At 44.0% G+C, this 26835-nt stretch overlaps 1 protein-coding gene across 3 annotated transcripts in view; it reads left to right on the forward strand.

Annotated features, from left to right (window-relative positions):
• The window catches only part of TRAPPC12 (trafficking protein particle complex subunit 12), a 74596-nt gene extending 48454 nt beyond the window's left edge, over positions 1-26142 (forward strand). For all 3 annotated transcript variants that reach the window (XM_072143506.1, XM_072143505.1, XM_072143507.1), the window contains exons 8-12: positions 8649-8722; positions 16954-17052; positions 22876-22985; positions 23288-23375; positions 25732-26142. In XM_072143506.1, coding sequence (XP_071999607.1) covers positions 8649-8722; positions 16954-17052; positions 22876-22985; positions 23288-23375; positions 25732-25974 — 614 coding nt within the window. In that variant the 3' untranslated portion in view covers positions 25975-26142. The remainder of the gene's footprint in view (positions 1-8648; positions 8723-16953; positions 17053-22875; positions 22986-23287; positions 23376-25731) is intronic.
• The last annotated feature ends 693 nt before the right edge of the window (positions 26143-26835 follow it).

Consider the following 26835-nt stretch of genomic DNA (forward strand, 5'->3'; position numbering starts at 1 on the left):
ATGCAGTATGTGTGATGTATATATACAGTATGTGTGTATATACTTTGAGTTTGTATATACAGTGTAACAGAGTGCATGTGTGTGTATAAGTGTATACTTGTATGTATATAGGGGCGAGTATATGAGTGTAGAAATTTATGTGTGTATATAAATGTATGTATATATGAGTGTAGAAATGTGTCTAATTGTATAAACATGTCTGTATAAGAGTACATTCACAAGAACGTGTGAGGGACGTATATCTGGCTGCAAATTTGCTGCTGGATATAATTCCCTCATCGGTGTCTATAGCGCCTGGGCTCGGTACGGTGAGCACAACGAGTACTCACTGTTTCAAGCCGTGGCTGCAAAAGAAAGAGAGTGTATCTATGGCTGTAAGAACGACCATGTGGCTCTATTCTCTATGGAGAGGGGAGGGGTGAGCCGCTATCGCCTCTCCTCCTCTCCAGCGCGCCAGACATGTGTCTGCCACGCTAAAGCCTGGCGGGCACACGTTTATGTGAATGCTGCCTAAATATGTATATATTTTTGGGGGGGGACGGGGGTCCCCATGTAGAAATCTGCTATGGGGCCCAGCCTCTTCTAGTTACTCCCCGGATCAAAGCGCACGATTTCTGTGAAGGGACATGTGATCGGTAACCGGCACTAAGCGTCTTGTATTGTTTAAATGCAAGACATCGGGTGCTGGTGACCACATCCTTATTATACTTCTTAGATGTGTTATCCTAAACCACATTCTTCTTTTTATAATTATGCTTCTGAGCCAGAAGTACTCTGGGGTGTGTTGCCAGAGACCCTCCATTTTGCAGCTTCACCGACTCCTACACTCCCCCACCACCACCTTCCTCTGTCTGATGTTATAACACTAAGTGTGAAGGGGTTATACTCCTGCAATGTAATAGCTTTTGAAGCTGTGGGGCTCTGGTTACATCCCACAGAGCCCTTCTGGCTAATTAGCATGATTCTAAAAGTTGATTTTAGGAGGAGGGAGGCCATGGGTAACAAATATAAGAAGATACCACAGTCTCGGTGCCTGGATCTATGAGTAAGTGTCCCTGGTTTATCATGATGGATTTTGATGGTGCGTTTCCTTTAAATCTGTGCACCAAAAAAACCTCATTATTGTGAGTACAAATATTACGAATACAACTAATAGGAGGCGCAGAGGAGGCCCCGCCAGTCTTTATACTGCACCAGATTAATCATCCAGCATCAGACACGATGATAGATCTGCCTACGTCTACTCTGCACTGGTCTAATGAGCGACACATTAACCCAACGCAGCCATGAATAGATGTGATTCTTCTTCGCTAATGCTATATCCGCGCCTCTCCAACAGCGCAGTGAATTGAGGCCATTTGTGCCATTGTTCGGCCTTGTGTCCGTGTTTTTTTTTTTTTATCAGGCAGCGCAGGAGTTAAGCCGCTGCCTGCATCCTTACGGGAAGGTAGAAATAGAGGAAAAAGCGAAGTGACAGCGTTGCCTGAGAACATTTGATAAGAGTCGCACTGGCAATTACTTGTAGACACCTGCACCTGCAATGTGCGCGGCCCTGACTCTAGATATAAGCCGGTGTCTAGACATAGCCGGTGGCGGGCGCCTCCTGACCGCTCCGTGCCGGCCTGAGGAAGGACCACGCTGCACTGCACATGTGCTCCCAGTAATTAGCGCTGATTGACAGGAAGCTCGTCAGGCAGAGAATGGGAATATCTGGTTGCTATGGTGGATATGGATCTGGGATATGTTGGTAAACGCTCCCTTATTTGCACTGGGTCACCAGCGGAGACGTTTATAGAATGGAAATTACGTTTTTGGAGCAGATGATGAAATATTTTGTACATTTTAGAATTATTAGCTGGTTAAAGTTCAGTTGGACCTGTGTTTCCGGTCTTGATTCTGTCTATTAGAGTGCATTCACACATTCCTATAGGCAACATACACAGTCATGGCCATAAGTTTTGAGAATGACCCAAATATTATATTTTCACATGATCTGTTGCCCTCTGGTTTGTCAGATGTTTGTATCACATACAGAAATACAAGTGCAATCATATTCTGAGTAACAAAAGCTTTTATTGACAGAATGAGTTACTGCAGCAGGTCAATATTTGCAGTGTTGTCCCTTCTTCTTCAGGACCTCTGCAATTCTCCCTGGCAGCTCTCAATCACCTTCTGGACCAAATCCTGACTGATAGCCGTCCATTCCTGCACAATCACTGCTGCATTTTGTCACAATTTGTTGGTTTTTGTTGTCCTCCCGTCTCTTGATGATTGACCACAAGTTCTCAATAGGATTAAGATCTGGGGAGTTTCCAGGCCATGGACCCAAAATCTCTATGTTTTGTTCCCTGAGCCATTTAGTTCTCACCTTTGCTTTATGGCAAGGTGCTCCATCATGCTGGAAAAGGCATTGTTGATCACCAAACTGCTCTTGGGTGGTTGGGAGAAGTTGCTCTTGGAGGACATTCTGGTACATTCTTTATTCATGGATGTGTTTTAGGCAAGACTGTGAGAGAGCCGATTCCCTTGGCTGAGAAGCCGCCCCACACATGAATGGTTGCAGGATGCTTTACAGGTGACATGAGACAAGACTGGTGGTATCGTTCACCTTGTCTTCTCCCAACAAGCTGTTTTCCAGATGTTCCAAACAATCAGAAAGGGGATTCATCAGAGAAAATGACTTTCCCCCAGTCCTCAGCCGTCCACTCCCTGTACCTTTTGCAGAATATCAGTCTGTCCCTGATGTTTTTCTGGAGAGAAGTGGCTTCTTTGCTGCCCTCCTTGACACCAGGCCTTGCTCCAAGAGTCTCCGCAGTCTCACAGTGCATGCAGATGCACTCACACCTGTCTGCTGCCATTCCTGAGCAAGCTCTGCACTGCTGGTAGCCCCATCCCCACGCTGATACACTTTTAAGAGACGGTCCTGGCGCTTGCTGGTCCTTCTTGGGCGCCCTGGAGCCTTTTTGGAACCTCTCTCCTTGAATTCCTTGATGATGCGATAGATTGTTGCCTGAGGTGCAATCTTTCTAGCTGCGATACTCTTCCCTGTTAGGCCAGTTTTGTGCAGTGCAATGATGACTGCACGTGTTTCTTTAGAGATAACCATGGTTAACAGAAGAGAAACAATGATGCCAAGCACCAGACTCCTTTTAACCCCTTAACGCTCTGGTATAAGGAGTGTATGAAGAGGGCTCACGGGCTGAGTCCTCTTCATACAAAGGTGGGGGTTTTTGCATTTTGCAGAAAACCCCCACCGCTAATAACCGCGGTCGGCGCTTGCACCGATCACGGCTATTAACCATGTCGATGCCGCCGGCATCTTTATTGCGATCGCCGCGCCCCCGAACGTCATCGGGGGCGGCGATCGGTTGCCATGGTAGCCTCGGGTCTTCTTTTGACACGAGGCTACACGGCTTCTGCAGATTCGTTACAATGAGCCAGTGGCTCACTGTAATGAATGTGCTGCAAAAATGCCATATATTGCGATACAGAAGTATTGCAGTATATGGTAGGAACGATCTGACCATCTAGGGTTAATGTACCCATGATGGTCTAAAATATAGTGGAAAAGAAAAGAAAAAAAAAAAGTTTAAAAAATAAAAAAAATTAATAAAATATTAAAAGTTCAAATCACCCCCCTTTCCCTAGAATGGATATAAAACATAATAAACAGTAAAAATCACAAACATATTAGGTATCGCCGCTTCCCAAAATGCCCGATCTATCAAAATATAAAATCGATTACGGCCAGCGGTGACCTCCGAGCCGGGAAATGGCGCCCAAATGTCCGAAATGCGACTTTTACACCTTTTTACATCACACATTCGTTTAATTTTTGAAAATGTATTAAAACACAATAAAACCTATATAAATTTGGTATCACCGCGATCCCACCAAAGCAAAGAATAAAGCTGAGGTGTTATTTTGAGTGCACAGTCAAAGTCGAAAAAACTGAGCCCACAAGAACGTGCGTTTTTTTTTCAGTTTTTCCACATTTGGAATTTTTTTTCAGCTTCGCAGTACACGGCATGTTAAAATAAATATCAATACGGGAAAGTAAAATTTGTTACGCACAAAATAAGCCCTCACACAGGTCTGTACACGTAAAAATGAAAAAGTTATGGATTTTTGAAGTTGGAGAGCGAGAAATGAGCGGAAAAACCCTGCGTCCTTAAGGGGTTAAAGTGTCCGGTGGTGTGATTCTTACTTGATCATGACAGATTGATCTCCAGCCCTGTCCTCATCAACTCCCACACCTGTGTTACTGGCGCAATTACTGAAACGATGTTGGCTGCTCCTTTTAAGGCGCCTGCAATGAAGTTGAAATGTGTTTTTGGGGAAAAAGTTGATTTTCTAGGCAAATATTGACTTAAATGCTGTTAAGCTGATCACTCTTTATAACATTCTGGAGTATATGCAAATTGCCATTATAAAACCTGATGCAGTAGACTTTGTAAAAATTAACACTTGTATCATTCTCAAAACTTTTGGCCATGACTGTAGTAATTATATAGTGGAATTTACTGGTGAACTGCTGGGGTTGGGGGGTTCTGTTGAATGGTACCGTAATTGCCCAATTGTAAAGATGTCGCGGCCATTGCTGCCTGTACGTTGAGACTTGTGTGCCCACGTAAGGAGTGATGGGGACATGGACATACATGGTACTGTGGTCCTGGCATTGTGCTTTCTAGCAAGGAATTCCGGATTGGATCCAAACCAATAACTTACTGAATGCTAGTTATCTGATGGCATTGTCTCATAGATGGGAACCCACCCCTGATTAGTAAAGCTAGGCGTTTGTGATATTCTTTCCCAGATCAATATAGATAACAGGCGGTCCCCTACTTAAGAGCACTCGACTTACATACGACCCCTAGTTACAAACGGACCTCTGGATATTGGTAATTTTATTTTACTTTGGTCCTTGGCTACAATAATCAGCTATAACGGTTATCACAGGTGTCTGTAATGAAGCTTTAGTGTTATTCCTGGTTCTTATGGCAACCCAACATTTTTAAAATCCAATTGTCACAGAGACCAAAAAAGTTCTGGCTGGGATTACATTTATAAAATATACAGTTCCGACTTGCATACAAATTCAACTTAAGTACAAACCTACAGAACATATCTTGTATGTAACCTGGGGACTGCTTGTATTATTCTACAGATTTCTGATATTGGTTGTGATTCTTGTAGTAACAGTAACGCTTGTGTGAACAGATCCCAAAATGCAATATAAACCTCCTCTCATGAAGATGAGCACAGCATGAAAGACCTAGTACACAAAGTGATTGTGGGAAGTGCAGTTCAGAGCTCAGAACCTCGACACACTCACAATCCAGATGGTGAATCCTACCAGAGACAGTGGGTGAAGGAGGAAGCTAAAAGTAGTGGGAAAAAAATACTGGATGTACATACAATAAATAAACTTTTATAACTTTGATTGGATTTTTTCTAAATTGATAAAAATGTTGGTGCTTGAGAAATATTAAAGAGAACATGTTATCTATATAGAGGTCATTGTACAGGGAGGGGGAGGGGATAAGCTGTGACATCATCTATTGTCAGTAGTGATGTAATGATGGGTCAGTGTTATCTATATAGAGGTCATTGTACAGGGAGGGGGAAGGGATAAGCTGTGACATCATCTATTGTCAGTAGTGATGTAATGACGGGTCAGTGTTATCTATATAGAGGTCATTGTACGGGGAGGGGGAAGGGATAAGCTGTGACATCATCTATTGTCAGTAGTGATGTAATGACGGGTCAGTGTTATCTATATAGAGGTCATTGTACGGGGAGGGGGAAGGGATAAGCTGTGACATCATCTATTGTCAGTAGTGATGTAATGATGGGTCAGTGTTATCTATATAGAGGTCATTGTACGGGGAGGAGGAGGAGATAAGCTGTGACCTCATCTATTGTCAGTAGTGATGTAATGATGGGTCAGTGTTATCTATATAGAGGTCATTGTACAGGGAGGGGGAGATAAGCTGTGACATCATCTATTGTCAGTAGTGATGTAATGATGGGTCAGTGTTATCTATATAGAGGTCATTGTACGGGGAGGGGGAAGGGATAAGCTGTGACATCATCTATTGTCAGTAGTGATGTAATGATGGGTCAGTGTTATCTATATAGAGGTCATTGTACGGGGAGGAGGAGGAGATAAGCTGTGACCTCATCTATTGTCAGTAGTGATGTAATGATGGGTCAGTGTTATCTATATAGAGGTCATTGTACAGGGAGGGGGAGATAAGCTGTGACATCATCTATTGTCAGTAGTGATGTAATGATGGGTCAGTGTTATCTATATAGAGGTCATTGTACGGGGAGGGGGAAGGGATAAGCTGTGACGTCATCTATTGTCAGTAGTGATGTAATGATGGGTCAGTGTTATCTATATAGAGGTCATTGTACAGGGAGGAGGAGGAGATAAGCTGTGACATCATCTATTGTCAGTAGTGATGTAATGATGGGTCAGTGTTATCTATATAGAGGTCATTGTACAGGGACAGGGAGGAGATAAGCTGTGACATCATCTATTGTCAGTAGTGATGTAATGATGGGTCAGTGTTATGTATATAGAGGTCATTGTACAGGGAGGGGGAGGAGATAAGCTGTGACATCATCTATTGTCAGTAGTGATGTAATTATGGGTCAGTGTTATCTATATAGAGGTCATTGTACAGGGAGGGGGAGGGGATAAGCTGTGACATCATCTATTGTCAGTAGTGATGTAATGATGGGTCAGTGTTATCTATATAGAGGTCATTGTACAGGGAGGGGGAAGGGATAAGCTGTGACATCATCTATTGTCAGTAGTGATGTAATGACGGGTCAGTGTTATCTATATAGAGGTCATTGTACGGGGAGGGGGAAGGGATAAGCTGTGACATCATCTATTGTCAGTAGTGATGTAATGACGGGTCAGTGTTATCTATATAGAGGTCATTGTACGGGGAGGGGGAAGGGATAAGCTGTGACATCATCTATTGTCAGTAGTGATGTAATGATGGGTCAGTGTTATCTATATAGAGGTCATTGTACGGGGAGGAGGAGGAGATAAGCTGTGACCTCATCTATTGTCAGTAGTGATGTAATGATGGGTCAGTGTTATCTATATAGAGGTCATTGTACAGGGAGGGGGAGATAAGCTGTGACATCATCTATTGTCAGTAGTGATGTAATGATGGGTCAGTGTTATCTATATAGAGGTCATTGTACGGGGAGGGGGAAGGGATAAGCTGTGACGTCATCTATTGTCAGTAGTGATGTAATGATGGGTCAGTGTTATCTATATAGAGGTCATTGTACAGGGAGGAGGAGGAGATAAGCTGTGACATCATCTATTGTCAGTAGTGATGTAATGATGGGTCAGTGTTATCTATATAGAGGTCATTGTACAGGGACAGGGAGGAGATAAGCTGTGACATCATCTATTGTCAGTAGTGATGTAATGATGGGTCAGTGTTATGTATATAGAGGTCATTGTACAGGGAGGGGGAGGAGATAAGCTGTGACATCATCTATTGTCAGTAGTGATGTAATTATGGGTCAGTGTTATCTATATAGAGGTCATTGTACAGGGAGGAGGAGGAGATAAGCTGTGACATCATCTATTGTCAGTAGTGATGTAATGATGGGTCAGTGTTATCTATATAGAGGTCATTGTACAGGGAGGAGGAGATAAGCTGTGACATCATCTATTGTCAGTAGTGATGTAATGATGGGTCAGTGTTATCTATATAGAGGTCATTGTACAGGGAGGAGGAGGAGATAAGCTGATGTATGTATATACTGAAATTTATGTAACTGTATATATGAAATCTAAGCCCTCCTGATTAGTGTTAGAAACGGGATGACACATAGGGAGGTGTCTTGCCCCCAGAGCTTGCAGTCTAGTGAGCGCCCCCGCAGCACTGGGTGCCGCTGTGTGCAGATGACTGGTCTGCAGGACGTGCTGTAATCTTGTGCAGCAGTTTGTTGCTGGTCCCCTCAGCGCGGGGGAGATTATTGAGCCTCTTTGATCCTGTAACATTGGCAGATGCTTAGCTGTACGCAGGCTGCCAGCTACAGAACAATGGGGGGATGTAGTGGAGCTCAGCGGTTTCTCTTGGGTTTCACGCTGCCAGGAGGTGACAACTATATGGCTCAGACGCCCCCATCCCTGTCTGCAGCGCCATTACAATACCTCACAAATGCCACCAGCATCCACACATCCTGATTCGCCTCTTCCTTGTACGCATGTTAATCCTTTTTTTTTTTTTTTTCCAAATTTTTGTGATTAGAATTAGTGCCAGGAGCGGGGGGGAATGTTTTGCACGGCTACATCATTTATGCAGGATTCCTAATCCGTGAACTATCCCAGGCAGTCCCTTAGTGGAAAAACCCAGGGTGAAAAAAAAATTTAAATTTGAGGTTTTTATTTTTATTTTTTTTTATAATTTATTTTTTCCCACCCTCTCTCTCTCTCCTTTTGTCTTGACTCGCAGCCTACAGAGTATTAAAAAATTCTAGCCTGAAACCCAGCGGTGTTAACAAGGGGGGGGATCTTTTAAATCAGAATTCATAGGAGGCAATGATTGATGGCTAGAAAGGAGCTGTAATTTATTTGTGCACATTCACGAGCTGATCTTATTTTGCAGCCTCTGTTCAGCTGTGGAGGTCACGTCTGGGCCGGTTGATGTACTCCATGGCAAACTGTCTGCTAATGATGAAGGTACGTGGGCGGCAGCAAACTGCAGAGCTACCGTATATACGGGAGAAGAGCGGCCCGGCACCCTCTCCATGCAGCGCTCCCTATCACTTATGTCTATTGTGGAATCACCTGCTCTACTATTCCTATGACTTCTTTAGGGTTTCTAGACTTTACAAGTTAAGACTAAATTTCAGGTGGCAATTCCAAAATGCTCCCTATAGGCGGATTTCACACACACATGTAGTTGTATTTTTAAACCAAATCCATGGATTGGCTCTAAAAATTGCAAATTGAAGAGACTGATTTCTGGTTTTGTCTTGGAAATTTGCATCAACAGCCACACGTGTGACACCGGCCTTAGGCCACGTGCAGAGCTGTGTTATTTCTGATATAGCAGCAGAACGATTCAGGATAATCTACCATCAAAATCCATCATAATAAACCAGGGACATTACTCATAGATCCAGGCACCGTGACTGTAGTAATCGTCTTATATTTGTTATCCATAAAGAAGGGCTCTGTGGTCATTACCAAAGCCCCTCCATGCTCTGGCCCCACCCTCCCCCTGTTCCATTAGCATTTCTCCCTCCATCTGCCTGATGTAAACTCAAAGTGTGCTTCCTGCACACTATAACAGCATGTGAAGCTACAGTATGTTGGGGAACTGGAAACGCCTACATAAACCCTTTAGGCTAATTAGCATAATTTAAAAACTTCATTTTAGAAGGAAGGAGACCACGGATTACAAATATAAGATGATTACCACAGTCACTGTGCCTGGATCTATGAGTAAGGTTTCTATGGAATCTATGCCCCTGGTTTATCATGATGGATTTTGATAGTAGATTTCCCTTACAGGGAACCTGTCAGCAGAAATTGACCCAATAAACCACTACTACTTTGTTATCGAGCATGTTAACACATTTCAGAACCTGTTTCCTTCACGGCCCAGTGTGGTGGCATCATCAAAAAAAAACTACTTTGAAGTGAGAGGTAAATTTGTTGTGTAAAGTCATGTGGGTGGAGTGTTTAGCACTGAAGTCAAGCTCTCCTCACCTCAGAGTGTCCTGTCTGCTCTACTTGACATTATTTGTCAGAATTCTAGAGAGCCAAGTTTGATTTTTCTGAATAAAAGGGACATTGATAACAATGAAAGGGGTATATTCTGAGGCAAGAGAGCTTGACTTGAGTAATACACTCTCCACTTCCGTGACTTTATACAACCAATTTTCATCCAATTTCAAATTGGTTGTCTCATTGATGACCTGGAAGGTGTTTTGTTGCTGGATAACATACTTGTAGCGGCTTGTTAGGTCAATTTCTGCTGACATTTTCCCTTTGAAATGAAGGCTGTCAGTAAATCCTATTGACTTCAAATGAGTCTATTTTTTTACCGGATGAAATAATCCCGAATCTTTATATGAAAAAACAGGCTTTTTAATTGTGGGACTTTAGTTGCAACAGAGGTTGACCAAAAACAGATTAAAGGGGTTGTCCACAATTTCCAAAGTCTACCAGGGTAAGTATAATGCCCTACTAGGGTCACCTGGTTAATATGGCATTGTACTTATTTTGATAAAATTGTGGCCGGCCCCTTTAACCCCAGGGACACTGGACTCTGTTAAGAAAATAAATTCATTAATAGTCATCCACATTTTAAAGGGTTTTTTTTTTCTATTTTTGATTTCTGTAGAGTATGGAATTGCATGTATCTGGTTATTTTATGCATTACCTGAATTTATGGAATTTTATAGCAATTAATACTCCTTTATGACACTGATTTAATATGTTTTTTTATGCATTTGTTATACAGTCTCCGTTGTGTATAGGGATGCTCCGTATATAATGTCACATATATCTTCCCTATACTGGAATACACACTGGTGGTCTGCTGACAGATAGTAAACCTGCAGCCAGTCCTGACCCCTAATGGTCATCTGTGGTAATGCCACGTGTATGTCACAGCTTCCATAATGCTGTGCTCCCAATAGATTTTATGAAATATAAAGCAAGTGTCATTTGAAAATGCTAAATGTATATTAAAGGGTGAGGGGGATCTTCCTAAATTCACTTCCAGTGTGATATTATAATTGTGAAAATTTTCTAAGATTAAAGACCGAAGCAACCAATCACAAGAAAAATTACATTTTTAGGAGCATCATACAAAATGAAAGCTGTGTCAGGTCATCTGCTAGAACCATGTTAGAGATCATATTAAGGATAAGAATCTCATATGTCCAATCACATCAGGCTTGATCTACTGACCTGTAGATACAGGCCGTCAAAAACTTAGGGAGAGAAATAGATCTTTAGTTGCATTTCCAACTGTGTTTCCTACTGTTTGTATTGGTTTTTCCTGTGTAAGAAAGAACCACAATCCTGATTCACTTTGAAAGATTAAATTTCTCGTCTTTAAAATGACAACAGAACTATGGTTCAGATAAGTGCATATCATAGCCTCTAAAAGTGACTCATTTCAAAAAGCACTCTATTTGGCTCAAAGCATATTACTTAGTGTGCAGTAATGAGGTTTTGGCACATATAAACTGCATAAAATTTAGTTCTTTGTCTATTATGGATCAATAATACAGTATTATAGCTACATCCAGTATTATATCAGTCTCCCACTGATACCCCCATCCCGCTATATAATGATATATTGGATATCTACCTTGAATCCACTATAAGAAACCATCGCCCTCTACTAATAATAAACCGATTTCTAGTTTGTATTCTCGGAAAAAAAGTCTAATGTGCCGGTGGTTAGGAGAGGACAAGGAAGCGTCTCCCTCCGGTCTGTGGTAACGTGGAGTCAGGTGGCCGGGGATGTGGTGGGGAGGATGGCGAAAACCTGCTCTAAATGTAGTGATGATTGCATTGTCTCACATTTTATAAGGTTTAGGCCTCAGAATCTGAGGTTAAGCGCTGGAATCTCATCTCCCTGGTGATCAGGATATGCTGGGCTCTGATATATATAGATATATATATCTCTATACAAGTACATGAGCTAGTATATCTCAAGCAGCTGGGGGTCGTAGGATCTAAGCCTAATTACTAATAATATTATTAGAGGGGTCTATCTCCTCCTGGGGAACCTGCATATACCACATTTACTGTATTATACACCAGGAAGTTATTTGAAATGTAGCCAGCTCACCCTTTCCTATCCAGTCTACGCCACGTGCACGAGAAATCGCCCAAAGTCCATGGACCAAACTTGTAGAAATATAGAGAAAGAAAACTTGTGACTCTCGGCCACGTCGGATACAAATGTGCTTTTCCTCTTGCTTTATTCCATTAAAACGCACGGCGATAAACAACTGTCTCATTAGTCGGACATAAGACATTTGTTTGTCGAAACGCGTCGATCTAGACGTTTCATAAGTACCCGCTCTGTATCGCCATGCGTTTTAATGGAATAAAGCAAGAGGAAAAATATTTTCTATCCAACGTGGTTGAGAGTGCCGAGTTTTCTTTCTCTATTTTTCTACATTTACTGAATATACTGCAGTGGGAAATGGGCCCTAGAGTAGAGATGCTGAAATGCAACCATAACAACATCCACATCCCCTGTTTTCTACAAAACCTCAATTGGATAACCTTTAAATATTATTTCCATGCAGCATATTTTGTGTTGTCAGTGCAGAGGGAGCAGGGGGGATGGAGAGACAGTGTAACAGTCTGTAAAGCCAAACGAGAGAGAGGGGCTAGGGTAGCCCCTCAGGATCATTAGCATACTTTTAATAGTAGGATATGAGGTCATTTGACAATATACATCTAGTAATAGTTCTGCTCCGCTTTATTGATATGTAAAGTGAAGCCTCCTGTCTTTTATCTCATCAGCCGGACATTCCTGATCATAAAATGGCCGCAGATGGAGGGTCATGTGATCTCTAACTGGCGATTGTTCATGGACAGATAAGATCACATGACCCTCCATCTGCGGCCATTTTATGATTAGGAATGTCCGGCAGATGAGGTAAAAGACAGGAGGCTTCACCTTACATACCAAGAAAGATATTGGGTAAATTACCTAATATCCTACTTTTAAAAGTATGCTAATGATCCTGAGGGGCTACCCTAGCCCCTCTCTGATTTTGGCTTTACAGACTGTTACACTGTCTCTCCATCCCTCTGCACTGACAACACAAAAGATGCTGCAAAGAAATAATAATTTATGGTTACCCAATACACTAGCACATCATTCATATGGGGCACTTGCAATCCTACTTTCTTACACATTCAGGACTTCCCAGCAATCCTGTGGATAGGGAATAAGTATCAATCGGGGGCAGAATAAGCCTGCCGTGGTTCCTCGGCTGTATGAATATTATAGCCCCTACAAGTCTGGAATCACTTCCCACATCTGGTTCTAGCATCAAGATTCTCAGAGAATGGAGCATGTTTCCTTTCTACTTGCAGTTTCAGGACCTTTGGAGGACCTTAAAAGGTCCTGAAATGGCTCTTGTGTACATGTGTATTGAGAACAGGAACAGATGTACGAGGATTTCATGGGTGGCGGTATAAAATTCTGGGTATAAAATTTGGTGGGGGGTTTAGGTTCCTATGGGTCCCCTATAAAGCTTGGTCCCAGGGCTACCACCCAAACCACCTATATTATAATCCACTACGGGTATGAATAGTTAGGATGGTATCCTCCAATCTATACATTGCTTCCTCTAATGTTACATACCTATAGATCCCCTGTTGCACCTACAGGAGTGGGTTCCTGGTCTTTTGGCTACTAGTCTATTGTGTCTGCGTGTTTTACCTGGCATTGCCATAGTATGGTATCCATGACAGAGGGCCCCTATGTACTCATTCTCTAGAGCAGTGATGGCAAACCTTTTTTACACCGAGTGCCCAAACTACAACCAAAACCCACATTTTTTTTGCAAAGTACCAATGCGACAAATTATGCAGTAACTTATTACTCCCTGCTGTGTCACAGGTTTAAATTGTAAAGGCACCCGAGGACACCAGTACGATAGAAAGAAGAAGTAGTTTGGGATTATCATTGTAGTTTCCTTTAGGTGACCTGGGCTTCCTGTTACTGCAAGAGAAGTTGAGTCCTGTCTGGCAAACCCTGCCCTGGGGTGATGGCCTGGGTGCCCATATAGTGGGCTCTGAGTGCCACCTCTGGCACCCGTGCCATAGGTTCGCCACCACTGCTCTAGAGGCATCCTGGGATTGATAATAGTATTTTGTGATGAAGTAACGCCAGCCATAAACATACAGTTTTCTTCCTAATCTAATCTCAAATTGAGGACTATAAATAACATACAATGTCCCTCCTTTTTTGCACTGCCATAACTATAACCCTGCCCACGGTGAAGTACATGTATTTTTTTTCTCTCTATAGACAACTTGTTCAGAGACATTATTATCTTTATTTGCTCTGTGACCCCCATGACCTGTTATTTTCGGCTTCTCAGTACCCCTATCACCACCTCCGCGGACGGTTTTGCTATGCAAAATTGCAGTGGATGCCTCAGGAGTTAATAATTGGTCCCGTTAATCCCTGTCTGGGACGTGACTTGTGTGTGTTTTCAGCACAGACCTGGTGTAATGTGATAGTCAAGGTGGGTTTACATGAAAGTCTGTGGTGACAATTGCTGCGGCTCTACGAGGGGGGTTTCATTGTCTCCGCACACATGGCTGCTGAACTTGTGCGCTTTGTCGCCATCTAGAGGCATTTAGTTGGATTGCGGTTTTGCAGTCCTTGTATTTTTACTTGCTCTGGAATAGGGATTTCATAGCGGGTGATAGGTTTGATACAAGGGCGTTACTTGAGGGGATGCAAAGGGTGCAGTCACAAATGGGGCAAAGAGGTTTAGGGGGCCCATAAGGTGTCGCTTTCCTATATGAGAAGACTAGTACTATAAACCATACAATATAGTCCGGAGCCTGGCACAGACCTTGCACTGGGACCCATCCGCTTCATGTTACGCTATTGGTTTGCCTAGATTTGGAAATTAGCTGAAAAGTGGTATTCCCATGAGAACATATGCAGGCTTTAGGTGGTAATCGAGCTTCTAGCTGCTCTATAAGGAGCTCTATATGATCTGGACTTCCATGTATAAACCCTAGTTCAGACTCGCTAACTAGCAGCAGGTCTTGAATGCATACATATTACAGGACATATATTTCATACATAAAACTGACATACCCAGATGTTTCCCGGGACTCCCAGGAGCCAGACCTGAGATTATCGGTGTCGTCTGTGATGAGATGATGCCTTTTTAATCATATTCTGAAGGCAAAATACCTGTGGGACCCTGTGTATGTACATGTGTCCCCCTCCCCCTACTGTCAGGATACCTGCAAATAACATCTTTGCATATTCATACAGATTAATTTTCTCTGTGAAAGACCTGGATAGTCCTAGTCTAGTGTCGAGTGAATGGTCTATGGGCGTGAAGAGGTTAAAGTCTACATCCCTGGTGGACAAGAGCAGGAAGGGTGATCATAATAAAAAGGCTTATAATAAGAGATGAGCGGGATTGCTTCGGGCACGTCCCGGACATACTGCCGAATGCACCCGAAGGAATCCGGCTCATCTCTAATTACAGGCTGTTTTATTATGATCACCCTTTTGATGCCCCTACCTACTTACCATGGCTGTGATTGGTCAGAGTGGTCAACCCTTGCCAATCACAGCCATGATGACTAGTAGGCAGGGGCGTAAATTTGCCAGTTTGTCTACACAGCCACCACTTTGGCAGTATGTCTGGGACATGCACCTGGACTTAAAGTTTGGATCCGCTCATCTGTACTGTATTGTGGGGTCACGGTGGTACTAAAACCAGCTGGGACCCCTGTGCAGTGTATGGGACTTCTTTATAGAACATACAGAAATGAGATGACGGGATAATAGTGGCATGCATTGGTGTCGCCAAGAAGGGGGCACCCATTCAAATCATTGGGACACCAACTTTACCCCAATACAGGATTGGACATAATAGATTAGATCTATCATCTCACTCTCTATACACTGGCCCCATATGGCACATAGGAGAGGGTCCATTATCCCTATATAACATGCATGTCCCAGAGAAGATGCTGGGTGCTAAGACGGAGCCGCTCTTCTTCCTTCTCCTGTAATCACACAATGTGCCGCATCTCCCAGGGCCTTAATCTCTTTCTAAAATAAATCATCGTCTGATGTTAAATGAGAGGATTTATCAAGAAGGAAAAATGCAGAATTTCTAATTAAATCAAATAACACAATTTTACAAACTATGTAGATTTAAGACTTTAAGGACATTAGTGCAATAGAAAGGAAAACATAAGAAAGATGAAAAATTCATCGCCAGATGATGAGGAGCCAGACTTTTATTTTCCTGTCCAGGTATCACGTCTGCCTTAGTATATAAGGTGCTTGTATTCACCATGAAATAACAATTATGGTGCAGACCTGGAATATAAATGCATTTTTGACAGTTCTGCTGCTACTAACAGACACACAGGTTACACAGATCTCCAGGGACATTATCTAACATTATCAGCAGATTGTACACTCCATTTAATTATTTATTTTAGCTGCTCGTTAATTGTGAGATGTGATTGGTTGCTCTTGGTTACTTTTGCTCCATTGCTGATCAACCTCCCCATCTTGAGAAGGTTGTAGCTTGACCTCCGTGTCTAGTGTATGATGGCCTCCACGTCTAGTGTATGATGACCTCCACGTCTGGTGTATGATGGCCCTCCACGTCTGGTGTATGATGGCCCTCCACGTCTGGTGTATGATGGCCCTCCACGTCTGGTGTATGATGGCCCTCCACGTCTGGTGTATGATGGCCCTCCACGTCTGGTGTACGATGGCCTCCACGTCTGGTGTATGATGGCCTCCACGGCTGGTGTATGATGGCCCTCCACGGCTGGTGTATGATGGCCCTCCACGGCTGGTGTATGATGGCCCTCCACGGCTGGTGTATGATGGCCCTCCACGTCTGGTGTATGATGGCCCTCCACGGCTGGTGTATGATGGCCCTCCACGGCTGGTGTATGATGGCCCTCCACGGCTGGTGTATTATGGCCCTCCACGGCTGGTGTATGATGGCCCTCCACGGCTGGTGTATGATGGCCCTCCACGTCTGGTGTATGATGGCCCTCCACGTCTGGTGTATGATGGCTCTCCACGTCTGGTGTATGATGGCTCTCCACGTCTGGTGTATGATGGCCCTCCACGTCTGGTGTATGATGGCCTCTATGTTGCCGGTTATGGACTAATGCTCTGTTTGCTCTTCCAGGACTACGTTTTGGCTGTAGACGCCTATCACACGGTTATGGAGTATTATCCCAAGCAGGAGCCGCAGCTGCTGAGCGGCATCGGCAGGATTTTTCTTCAGGTAATTGCCGACGAGCCGACCAAGACGCTTCCTCCTTCCCTTTAGTCATGTGGTCATTAAATAGAATGAAATATTCGGCAAGAAAAGGGAAAAACCACAGGAGACCTCATTTGTTTTAGTGTTCACGCTGTAAATTGGACATTAGAATTATCAGGCAATGATGAGGGGGGTCCGGGAGCGCGTCCAGAATGACGGGTGGATGTCGGGATGGTTGTAGGTAGGAAGCACAGGAGAGAGAAGGTTCCCACCGGAGTATGAGGAGGGGGCGAGCGCTGGCGTCTTACAGGGAAGTGTAAGCCCAGGGCTTAGGAATCTCTGCTGTAATCCCCTTGTCAGAGCCGCTCTCCGTCCTTACACTGGTTGGCATATCGGTCATGACAGGTGTCCAGAATATCATGTATTACTGTGTGAATGCTGGAGGCCTTCAGCTGACTGTGACCTTCTTCTTGGCTGCAGCGGGCCATACGAGGCCATGGAGTCCGGGCTGTGTGCGCTGGTCTGGATCAGCCCTGACTCGGGTCCATGCTAAGTTACTCACATTATTCATTCACTACTCGGTTATTAGAAGAGCCGATCCATGTTCCTTAAAGGTGCAATGGAAATGACAAAGCTGGGAAAAGTGCAACGCTCACCCCACAACCTGTGTAATGGCTGCAGCAGAGAAGGAATGAAATATTGGGCAAGAACAGGGAAAACCACAGGAGACCTCATTAATCTGACATTAGAATTATCAGGTAATGATGAGGAGGCTCCAGTGGGTCCAGAATGACGGTAGGATGTCAGGATGTTTGTAGGTAGGGAGCACGGGAGAGAGAAGGATCCCACCAGGGTATGAGTAGGGGCTGAATACTGTTACGTACTATAAGCCTGAGGACGTGATGGAGGACTCCTCACACCTGCTACCCCTGGCTGATGGGTACTGCTGTGTTCTTGGTGTTGGGGTTACCTTGTCAGGCTGGGTGTTGGTACTGATGGTAATTTGGGTTATCGGGTGACCTTAACCTCCATCACCTCATAGGATCACTTCTTCTCCTGGCTTGTCGTAGTGATTTACCGACTAGTCTCCACCAGAAACGCTCCAAAACTATGACACGTTTATCTTAACCCAATAACCATCATGACATATCTGATGACCCCCCTCGGCCATCACCACACAGGACCAAAGGTCCTACAGTCACTCCACCTCTTCTCCTCCTGCATGTAGTCATGTTGTGCTAACTCACTGACTAGACTCCTCCTGGAATGGATCCTCCGACACATTTATCTTCTGTCATGATGGTCATGGAGGTTATCAGATGACCTTGTCTCCATTACCTCAAAGACCATAGTTTTCCCACTCTTCTTCTCCTCCTCCTAGCTGTACTCAAGTCATGGTGACTTACCGACTAGTCTTCCCCCAGGAACAGCTCCACTGATTAGACTGTGGCACATTAATCTTATATTATGATGGTTTATCAGGGGTTAATTGATTACTTCCCCCCACCCACCCCCACCCCATCACAACAAAGGACCACAGGTCACTCCACCTCTTCTCCTCCTGCATGTAGTCAGGTTGTGGTGACTTATGGACCAGTCTGCTCCATACATGGCTCTACTGATGAGACTATGGCACATGATGGTTATCAGGTGACCTTACCCCAGCACCACAAAGGTCACTCCACCTCTTCTCCTCCTGGCTGTACTTCTGAACACCTCATGTCATGGCGTATACATCCTAAGGCTTCATACACACTAACGCATGTGTTTTCCTGTTTTGTATATACAGACATTAATATTCAATAGCACTAGTCCCTTCATATAAGGCTATCTCCCCAGGAGGGGGCGCCTCTGCTCCCGTCTGTCTTTTACTGCTGTGTGTTTTGGGGTAGGGTCGTTGTTTTTCCCAAATGTATATCCGTGCCGAAAGTTACTTCTTCTCTAAGGAGACATTAAAAAGCCCAAGGGGGAAACTGAGTTTTTAGAACCATAAACTAACATAATGATGGAGAAATATTATAAGATGGAACACGTGAAATCAGGATTGTATAAAAAGAAAAGAAGTGCGATGTGGTTGTGGATGTTATCTGTACATGTGGTCAGGTCCGGGCTGACAAGATTGTGAGATTTCACCGCTGACAAGCGCTGCAATGCAATGGGCACATCTCTCATCCTGGCAGGCGGGAGCTGCAATATGTCACCGGCTTGTCATCCAGTCAGCACTATCACACCGGACCTGATGAGATGGATACAGCGGAGCAATGCTTTATTTTCACTCAATAGATATCATCACTTGTTGTCTTTTATTCCGCTCTCGTAATGAATTAGATGTAGTTACCAAAAAAAAGTGGGGTTGTAAACATTCACCACCAGTCCCCAAATATAAGTTTTTGTTTTGTTTGTTTTTTTAAACTAATGTTAGTTGCAGGACAGAATAATAAAAATAATTTTGAAAGATTTCTATACCAGAATGAGAGGCAGATCTTTATTCCTCTCTCACAGTAGGAATTCCCAGCACATGCTCATCTGCATTACAAATAACCATCCTGCTGCAGATGAGGATCAGCCCATTTTCAACCGCTCAGTGTGTCTGCACTAATGCCAACAGGATGAGGGACGTTGCTTATGCTTCTTTCCTGACTTCTTCTAAGGGTCTTAAAGGGGTCATCTAAGGGGGGGTGGGGATTAGTGTAGCCATATTTGATCCATCTCTCTCTTGCTTTGCTCTGCCTCCGGTTCCTTCTGCATCACTGCCTCCATCCCTTTCCTGTCTAGTTCCAGGCATGTGATTGCAAGGGGATGGGTTAGGGATTGCACAGAAACCCAACCCCCATTTTTGGATTTGACAACACAGGTCACATGACTTCAAGGGTTCAGCGACTGCTCTCTTGAAGTCATGTGATCATGGTTATTGTCCAAAATCTAAATTGAAATTGTACCGTATATACTCGAGTATAAGCCGAGACCCCTAATTTTACCACCAAAAACTGGGAAAACCTATTGACTCGAGTATAAGCCGAGGGTGGGAAATGCATTGGTCACAGACCCCCCCCCCCCTAGTATATAGCCAACCAGCCCCCTATAGTATACAGCCAGCCAAGCTTGCACCCAGTAGTATACAGCCTGCCCCCAGTAGTATACAGCTCAGCCCAGCATTAAAAAAAAAACAACTTATATACTCACCCTCCGGTGGCCCCGTTGTGCACCGCTGCTCCCCCGATGTCCGCGCGGCTCGTCTTCAGGCTTCCGCACCGTCTTCTTTCTTCTGCTGGGCCCCGCCATTGATCTTCCCCGGCAGGCGCCTAGTATGACGCGCCGCTGCTGACGTCATACTAGGCGCCGCACGGGGGAAAGACATGGCGGCGCCCAGCAGAAGAAAGAAGACGGCACAGAAGCCTGAAGACGGGGCCACCGAAGGGCGAGTATATAAGTTTTTTTTTTTTTTTAAAGTATTTTTTTTTTTTTACTTTATATTGACTCGTGTATAAGCCGAGGGGACGTTTTTCAGCACATTTTTTTGTGCTGAAAAACTCAGTTTATACACGAGTATATATGGTAATCTTATTGCTTTTAAAAAAATTCAACTTCTAAAGGAAACAAGTGGCATAGTCACCCACTTAAAAACAATCAGATTTTTCTATAACTGACTATCTCTGACTGAGCCTCATTGGTACCTCCCTGCTTCCTCAACATTTGTGCACTTCCTGCTGAGGGAGCAGGGGGGAGGGTGAGTATAATGGCAGAACACTGAGGGCCCACGGTAGATCCGAAGGCTCATAAGATTTAGAAGGAAGGAGGCCATGGATAAGAAATATAAGGAGATTACCGCAGTCCCGGTGCCTGGATCTATGAGTAATGTCCCTGGTTTATCATAATGGATTTTTATGGTAAAAATCAAATTTTTGTACTGTAAATTTAACAGTGGATATCTCTGGTTCTGTTTCACCTAGAAACACAATCTTGATTTTATTTTAAAGGGGAGACTGTTCTCTTTAATATAACACCAGAGTTGCGCCAGGTTTCAGGAGATACGACCATTTGATGTGCGACACCAACGTGTACATATGTGCCATCTGCACGGTGTATAAGCAAATAGGACTTGTATACGGAAAAAATCTGTTGGTAATATAACAAAAATTAGTAAAACCGAATTTTCCACAAAGAAACCTTGATGGTAAGCGGCAGCATTTGTTACCGTGTGTACCTGGGGTCAGCCAAATGCGGTGGATAGACCAAATCATCTGGGCATATTGCGCCACCCGCTGGCGGCGTTGTGCCGGTCATTAGTAGCCGCGTTTTCTTGTCCTGGGCTTTCGTCTTTTTCTAAAAACTGTAGAAGAGGAGAAGTTTGTGCAGCCGTTATATTGGCTCATTAATCGTGGATGTTGTGCTCTCTCCCTCCCGCTGCTCTCTAATTCACAGCGAAATGATTGAAAGTGAGAACGGCTTTGCTGATTCCTCCTCTCATTTGGTTGCTAGCAGATAAAGGCAATCTCTGCGCCCGCATATTAAAGAGACGGTTACCCGAAATCACTGAACAGACAAGCCCATACATCATGCAATCCGGGCAAAGACATGTACCAATGTGTGTACAGGGCACAGGCTCCCCGGGCTCTGCACATCACCCACTCCTCACCTGCTGGTTATAGCTAAGATTTACCTTGACACTTTACAAATTTTGGTTCATCTTTGTTACCATCCACATATTCAGGAGGAATAACGGGAATGACACAATTCACCGATCTCAGATCCAAAATGCACATATTTACTGTATTTTGTTACGATCCAATGTTCATGATGGGGTTTGGCCAGACATATTGACAGATCGGTGGCCAATCTGGCACTAGCGACTAGCTATGGCTATGATTGGCCACGGGATCCCACCTTGTTCGGCCACTAACCCGAGAATACGTCTGGGTCTTGCGACCGGACACCCAACTTCGGGTCGACTCTTCACTTCAGATTGCTTTCCTCTCCTCATGCAAGACTGATTTTTTTTTTTTTTGTCCTTTATGAATATTATTATATTCATGAACCAGGAGGAACAGGATGATCTAAAAAATATCTTTTCATGTCTTTTTAAAGGGGTTTTCTTTGCTATAAATATTGATGACTGATCTTTCAGATCAAATTGGTTTGGGTCTGACACCTGGCAAAACTTACATTCATTACACAAACTTCCAATCAATAGCGCCTCTACTGTAAGCTGGTAAAGTTATCAAATTACATAACAGTCTATGGAGAGGGGGAGGGGAGGAATGAGCCGGAGTATGGTGATCGGAGAGACACAAGCACAGACCTTTTTATTGTCATCACTTCTCTATACTATGCTATACAATCCTGCTGATCCGTGTAGGTGAGAGAGCTATGAATGCAGTGTATGGGAGACTACATAGCAGCCGCTCTCCAGCCACCAGCTCCCAGATAACTGAGAATTAGAAAGACCCTGATGAAGGTAGTCAGAAAATATAGAATTTAATGTTGTTATTCCTCATCTACAAAAACTGTACTATTGGTTTACACAAGGTTTATCATGTTACATGTTTTGGGTGTCTGTCCAATACCCCATCAATAATGATAGGTAATCCCTTGGCTAAGGGTCAGATGATACTGAGATCCACTAATTGGGGTTATGAGACCTCCAGCTCTCAACTATAATATGTGGGAAGATTTATTTCCCAATTGTTCACGTTACCTCTAGCGCCACATGAGGGGATGTGGAGTATTACACTCCCCCCATAGAAATGAGTGTTTTGTGTATGTACGGGTCCTCCAGAGTGGTGAGGGGTTAGATTTTTCTTTGTTACACAATCCTAAATGTCCTAATAGGTTTCCCTTATCTTACAGATCGGAGACATTAAAACCGCGGAGAAGTATTTCCAGGACGTAGAGAAAGTCATCCAGAATCTTACAAATAAAGACGACCCAGACAAAAAGATCATGGTTCTGATGAACAGGTATGGGATGCGTGAGGCTAAAAGGGAAGTGTGTGGAACAAAATTCATCCTTTAGGGTGGTCAGTGGTGGGGTCATACATGGGTATTGGGCTCTGGGGGTCCCTCTTGAATGTTCATATAACCATAAAGCATGTAAGGTGTTCTCATGCCGGGCAGGTAAGGAAAATGGTGAATCTTGCTTCCCTCTAGCATAACACAAAAGAGCATGAGGGCTTGTTTTTATGGGACTATTTGTCATTTTTGAATGATTTGACTTGCACCCAGCCCCAGGGTGACTGATGTTCTCACTGTTTCCCCTCCAGGGCTTTTCTACATCTTGGCCAGAATAACTTTTCAGAGGCTCATAAGTTCTTCACCGAGGTCCTGACGTTGGACCCTACAAATACTGTGGTAAGCTGAAGGCTTTGTCTAAACTGTTGGTACAGTAGATGGGTTATGAATGTGTGGATAACACTAGAGTACCCAGGGGCCAGGCACAACTATCTTTGGAAAAGTCCTATAAGATTTACCTGGTAAACACTGTATAGGGTAAGAGTAGTGTTTGCACTTTCCCCACATGTCCGCACAGCACGTCCCTCTGCAGTCACCCCATTTCCTTCACTAGTTTACTAGTAGCTTGGTACAGGACGTGCACAATGTGGGGGGCTGAGTAAAGTTAGACTTGTAAGGGAGAGCGCCCCCAACTGCCGGCGGTAATGAGTCCTCTCCAGTAATAGTCATGCAGCAGCCGTCTATCTGCAGCTATGGAAGCTTACATTTTGCAGATAAAACCCATTTAAAGGACACCTGTCATCAGGTCTGTGTCACTTGTCCTGTCACTATTATCTGTTGGAGCAGCTCACAAGGATCCCATCCCAGCCTTTATCTAGTTATTTCATACATTATTCATTGTAAAATCATCTATTCTTTATCATGTAAATGAGGCTGGTCACATGGTCAGAGGCAGTGATGTCACCCCTGTTACCCCTCCCCTCTCCTCCCCCTGCTCATGTCTGTGTGTAATGTATAGTAAAACATTTCTAGTGTCTATGCTGCATCTGCTGACATGCTGCATCCTCCTAATATACAGGTGAGAGACACAGACATCAGCTACACAAGTACCTGACATGTTCTGCTATAACATGGCTGCCTGGAACTGTTGTATCTTTCACATACACACACACATGCACACCCAGGCTGCAGGGGCCAGCAGCACCAGGAAGCACATCATTATACAGCCTCACTCCATTATGCAGGCTGTCAGTCATGCACTGGGGGTGTGGACAGCTTGAATATGCTAATGACTCATTGGACATTTCACAGGTCATTTGCATACAGCTTTAGGATCTCATTGCTTAGGGTTACAGGCATGTAGAGGGACAATGAAGGGATAGAAGCAATGCTCTCTAATGGCAGTTTATGAAAATAATATTTAGTTAAGGGGGTTATTTTGCATGACGGGTTCTCTTTAACCATAACATAGATGGCTACCCATCTATAAAACCTGGGTCAGTTGTGTCAACATATTTGGGACACCCCTTTAAAGGGTTTTTCCAACGAAGACAAACTGCTGATCAGTGGGGTCGTCAGTGCCAAGACTCCCACAGATCGTGAGAACCAAGTTTCCGACCGACCCCTCGTTGCTCCGTAGGGTAATGGAGCAGGCGTCCGCTCATGACCGTTCTGCTCCATTAATCTCTATGGAGCAGACAGAAATTGCCAAGCGCGGCCGTCTGCTCCATTAGTCTGAGGAGCGGCGAGGGGTCGGTCGGACTCATTTTCACGATCTGTGGGGGTCTCAGTGCTGATCACCGTGGATAGGGCCTAACTTGTCTTTGTGGGAAAACCCCTTTAAGAATGACAAGAGTTTTATCTACTGTCTACAAATAAGGGGTTAATCTGAATGGTGGGGGTATAATGCTGGGACCCCAACTGATGGGAATAGACCCCCACCAAGGAGGAGAACAGGGGTCCCATGTGTCCTGTCGCTCTATTCAATGTTATGGCAGTGTTAAAAATTGCTGAGCAAAGCGTTCTGATATCTCCAGCACTCCCATTCACTCTCTATTGCTTTTCCTTGTCAATTTCTGAAGCTCCAGTGGCATTAAATGGAATGACAGGACACCTGCTCAACCTGCCTCTTTATTCATTAAGTGAGAATGAAATTCCTGTTTTTTGGATTGCATGGGGGCATTTTTCTAATCAGTGTAGGGGAGGGGGTACCAGCAGACAGACCAGCATCAATCAGGTTATATAACCTGAAAATTTGGCACAACCCTGTTAAGAAAGAACATAAATCCTGATTGGTAGCCCTGACTATAATGTAAGACTTAGATCTTGTAGCACCGGACACCTTCCGGCTAATAGATGGAGTCCTAAAGGCCTCTACTTCTCATCCCCTGCAGAATAGAAATGTAATGTAGAGTCTCACATTGTCTCTAGACAGCAGTAAAATGTTTACAGCGTATTACAGGATGGTATGTAGCGCCACCACTACTACAGGCTGTGAGTGGTATTGCAGCCCAGACATATCCCAGCTTATATTGTTCTGGGTTCAGTTTTAATTACCTACAGATCTATTGTTTGTGAGATAATTTATCACATCCCCCCCCCCCCTTCGCTCTGATAAACAATGGTTAAAAAATTCCTCCTGCGGATGGAGAATCCAGGGGAGGACACGTAGCCGCGTGCTGCAGTCAGCATCATCGATGAGGATATCGATCTTTGCCTTATTGTTCCGTCTCACTCCCAAACTGTTATTTTCCAGGCTAATAACAATGCCGCAGTCTGCCTGCTTTATTTGGGCAAATTAAAGGATTCCCTCCGGCATCTGGAAGGATTGGTGCAGCAGGACCCCAAACACTATCTCCACGAGAGCGTTCTCTTCAATCTGACAACTATGTATGAGCTGGAGTCCTCGCGCAGTATGCAGAAGAAGCAGGCGCTGCTGGAGGCGGTAGCTGTCAAGGAAGGTGACAGCTTTAACACTCAGTGTCTGAAGCTGCTATAATTCCTTTACCCGCTACATCTCGGCACAGCGAGGAGACACTGCACAACCCTCCCCCTGTACATATTTCTGCTGGAAAATGTAAATGTTATTCCCAGGTTAAATACAAGAATGGAATTTGAAGCTTCCGAATCTCAATAAATATTAGGCAATGCCGTCTTTGTATGTTCACACGCCGCGTGTGTTACTGGGTGTCCTGTGTTTGTCTTGTAACCCCTCTGGGTGAGGGTTAAGGGGTCATGTAGCAGCCTATAGTGTGATAAAAATTCTAGAATCGGACCCCAAACACAGAATGAAAACATTGGGGGAGATTTATTAGACGTGTCTGAGGTAAAACTGTTCTAGTTGCCCATGGAAACCAATTAGAGCTGAGCTTTAATATTATTAATGGCTGTGGGAAAATGATAGCTGAGCTCTGATTGGTTTCCTTGGGCAACTAGAACAGTTTTACCTCAGACACTTCTGATAAATCTCCATCAATCACAGCTAAGCTTTCACTTTCCCACAGCTGTTAATATTAAAGATGATCTCTGATTGGTTTCGATGCACAACTACAACAGTTTTACCTCAAACACTTCTGATAAATCTCCCCCAATCAGAGCTCAGCTTTCATTTTCTCAAAGCTGTTAATAATCTTAAAGCTGAGCTCTGATTGGTTTCCACAGGCAACTAGAACAGTTTCACCTCAGAACATCTGATAAATCTTCCCCACTGACCTAAAACAGAAATCTACAGCAGAAGTCTGGGAGAGAAAGATCAGGAATGATAGATTCCGACATGTGTTTGCAAATATAAGGATTTTTGAAGAGGCTTATTCCCCTCTCAGCAAGAAAACACCTTCACACTTGGCGTAATCACGCATAC

The sequence above is a fragment of the Engystomops pustulosus genome, chromosome 3 (genome assembly GCF_040894005.1).
Source record: "Engystomops pustulosus chromosome 3, aEngPut4.maternal, whole genome shotgun sequence".
NCBI lineage: Eukaryota > Metazoa > Chordata > Amphibia > Anura > Leptodactylidae > Engystomops > Engystomops pustulosus.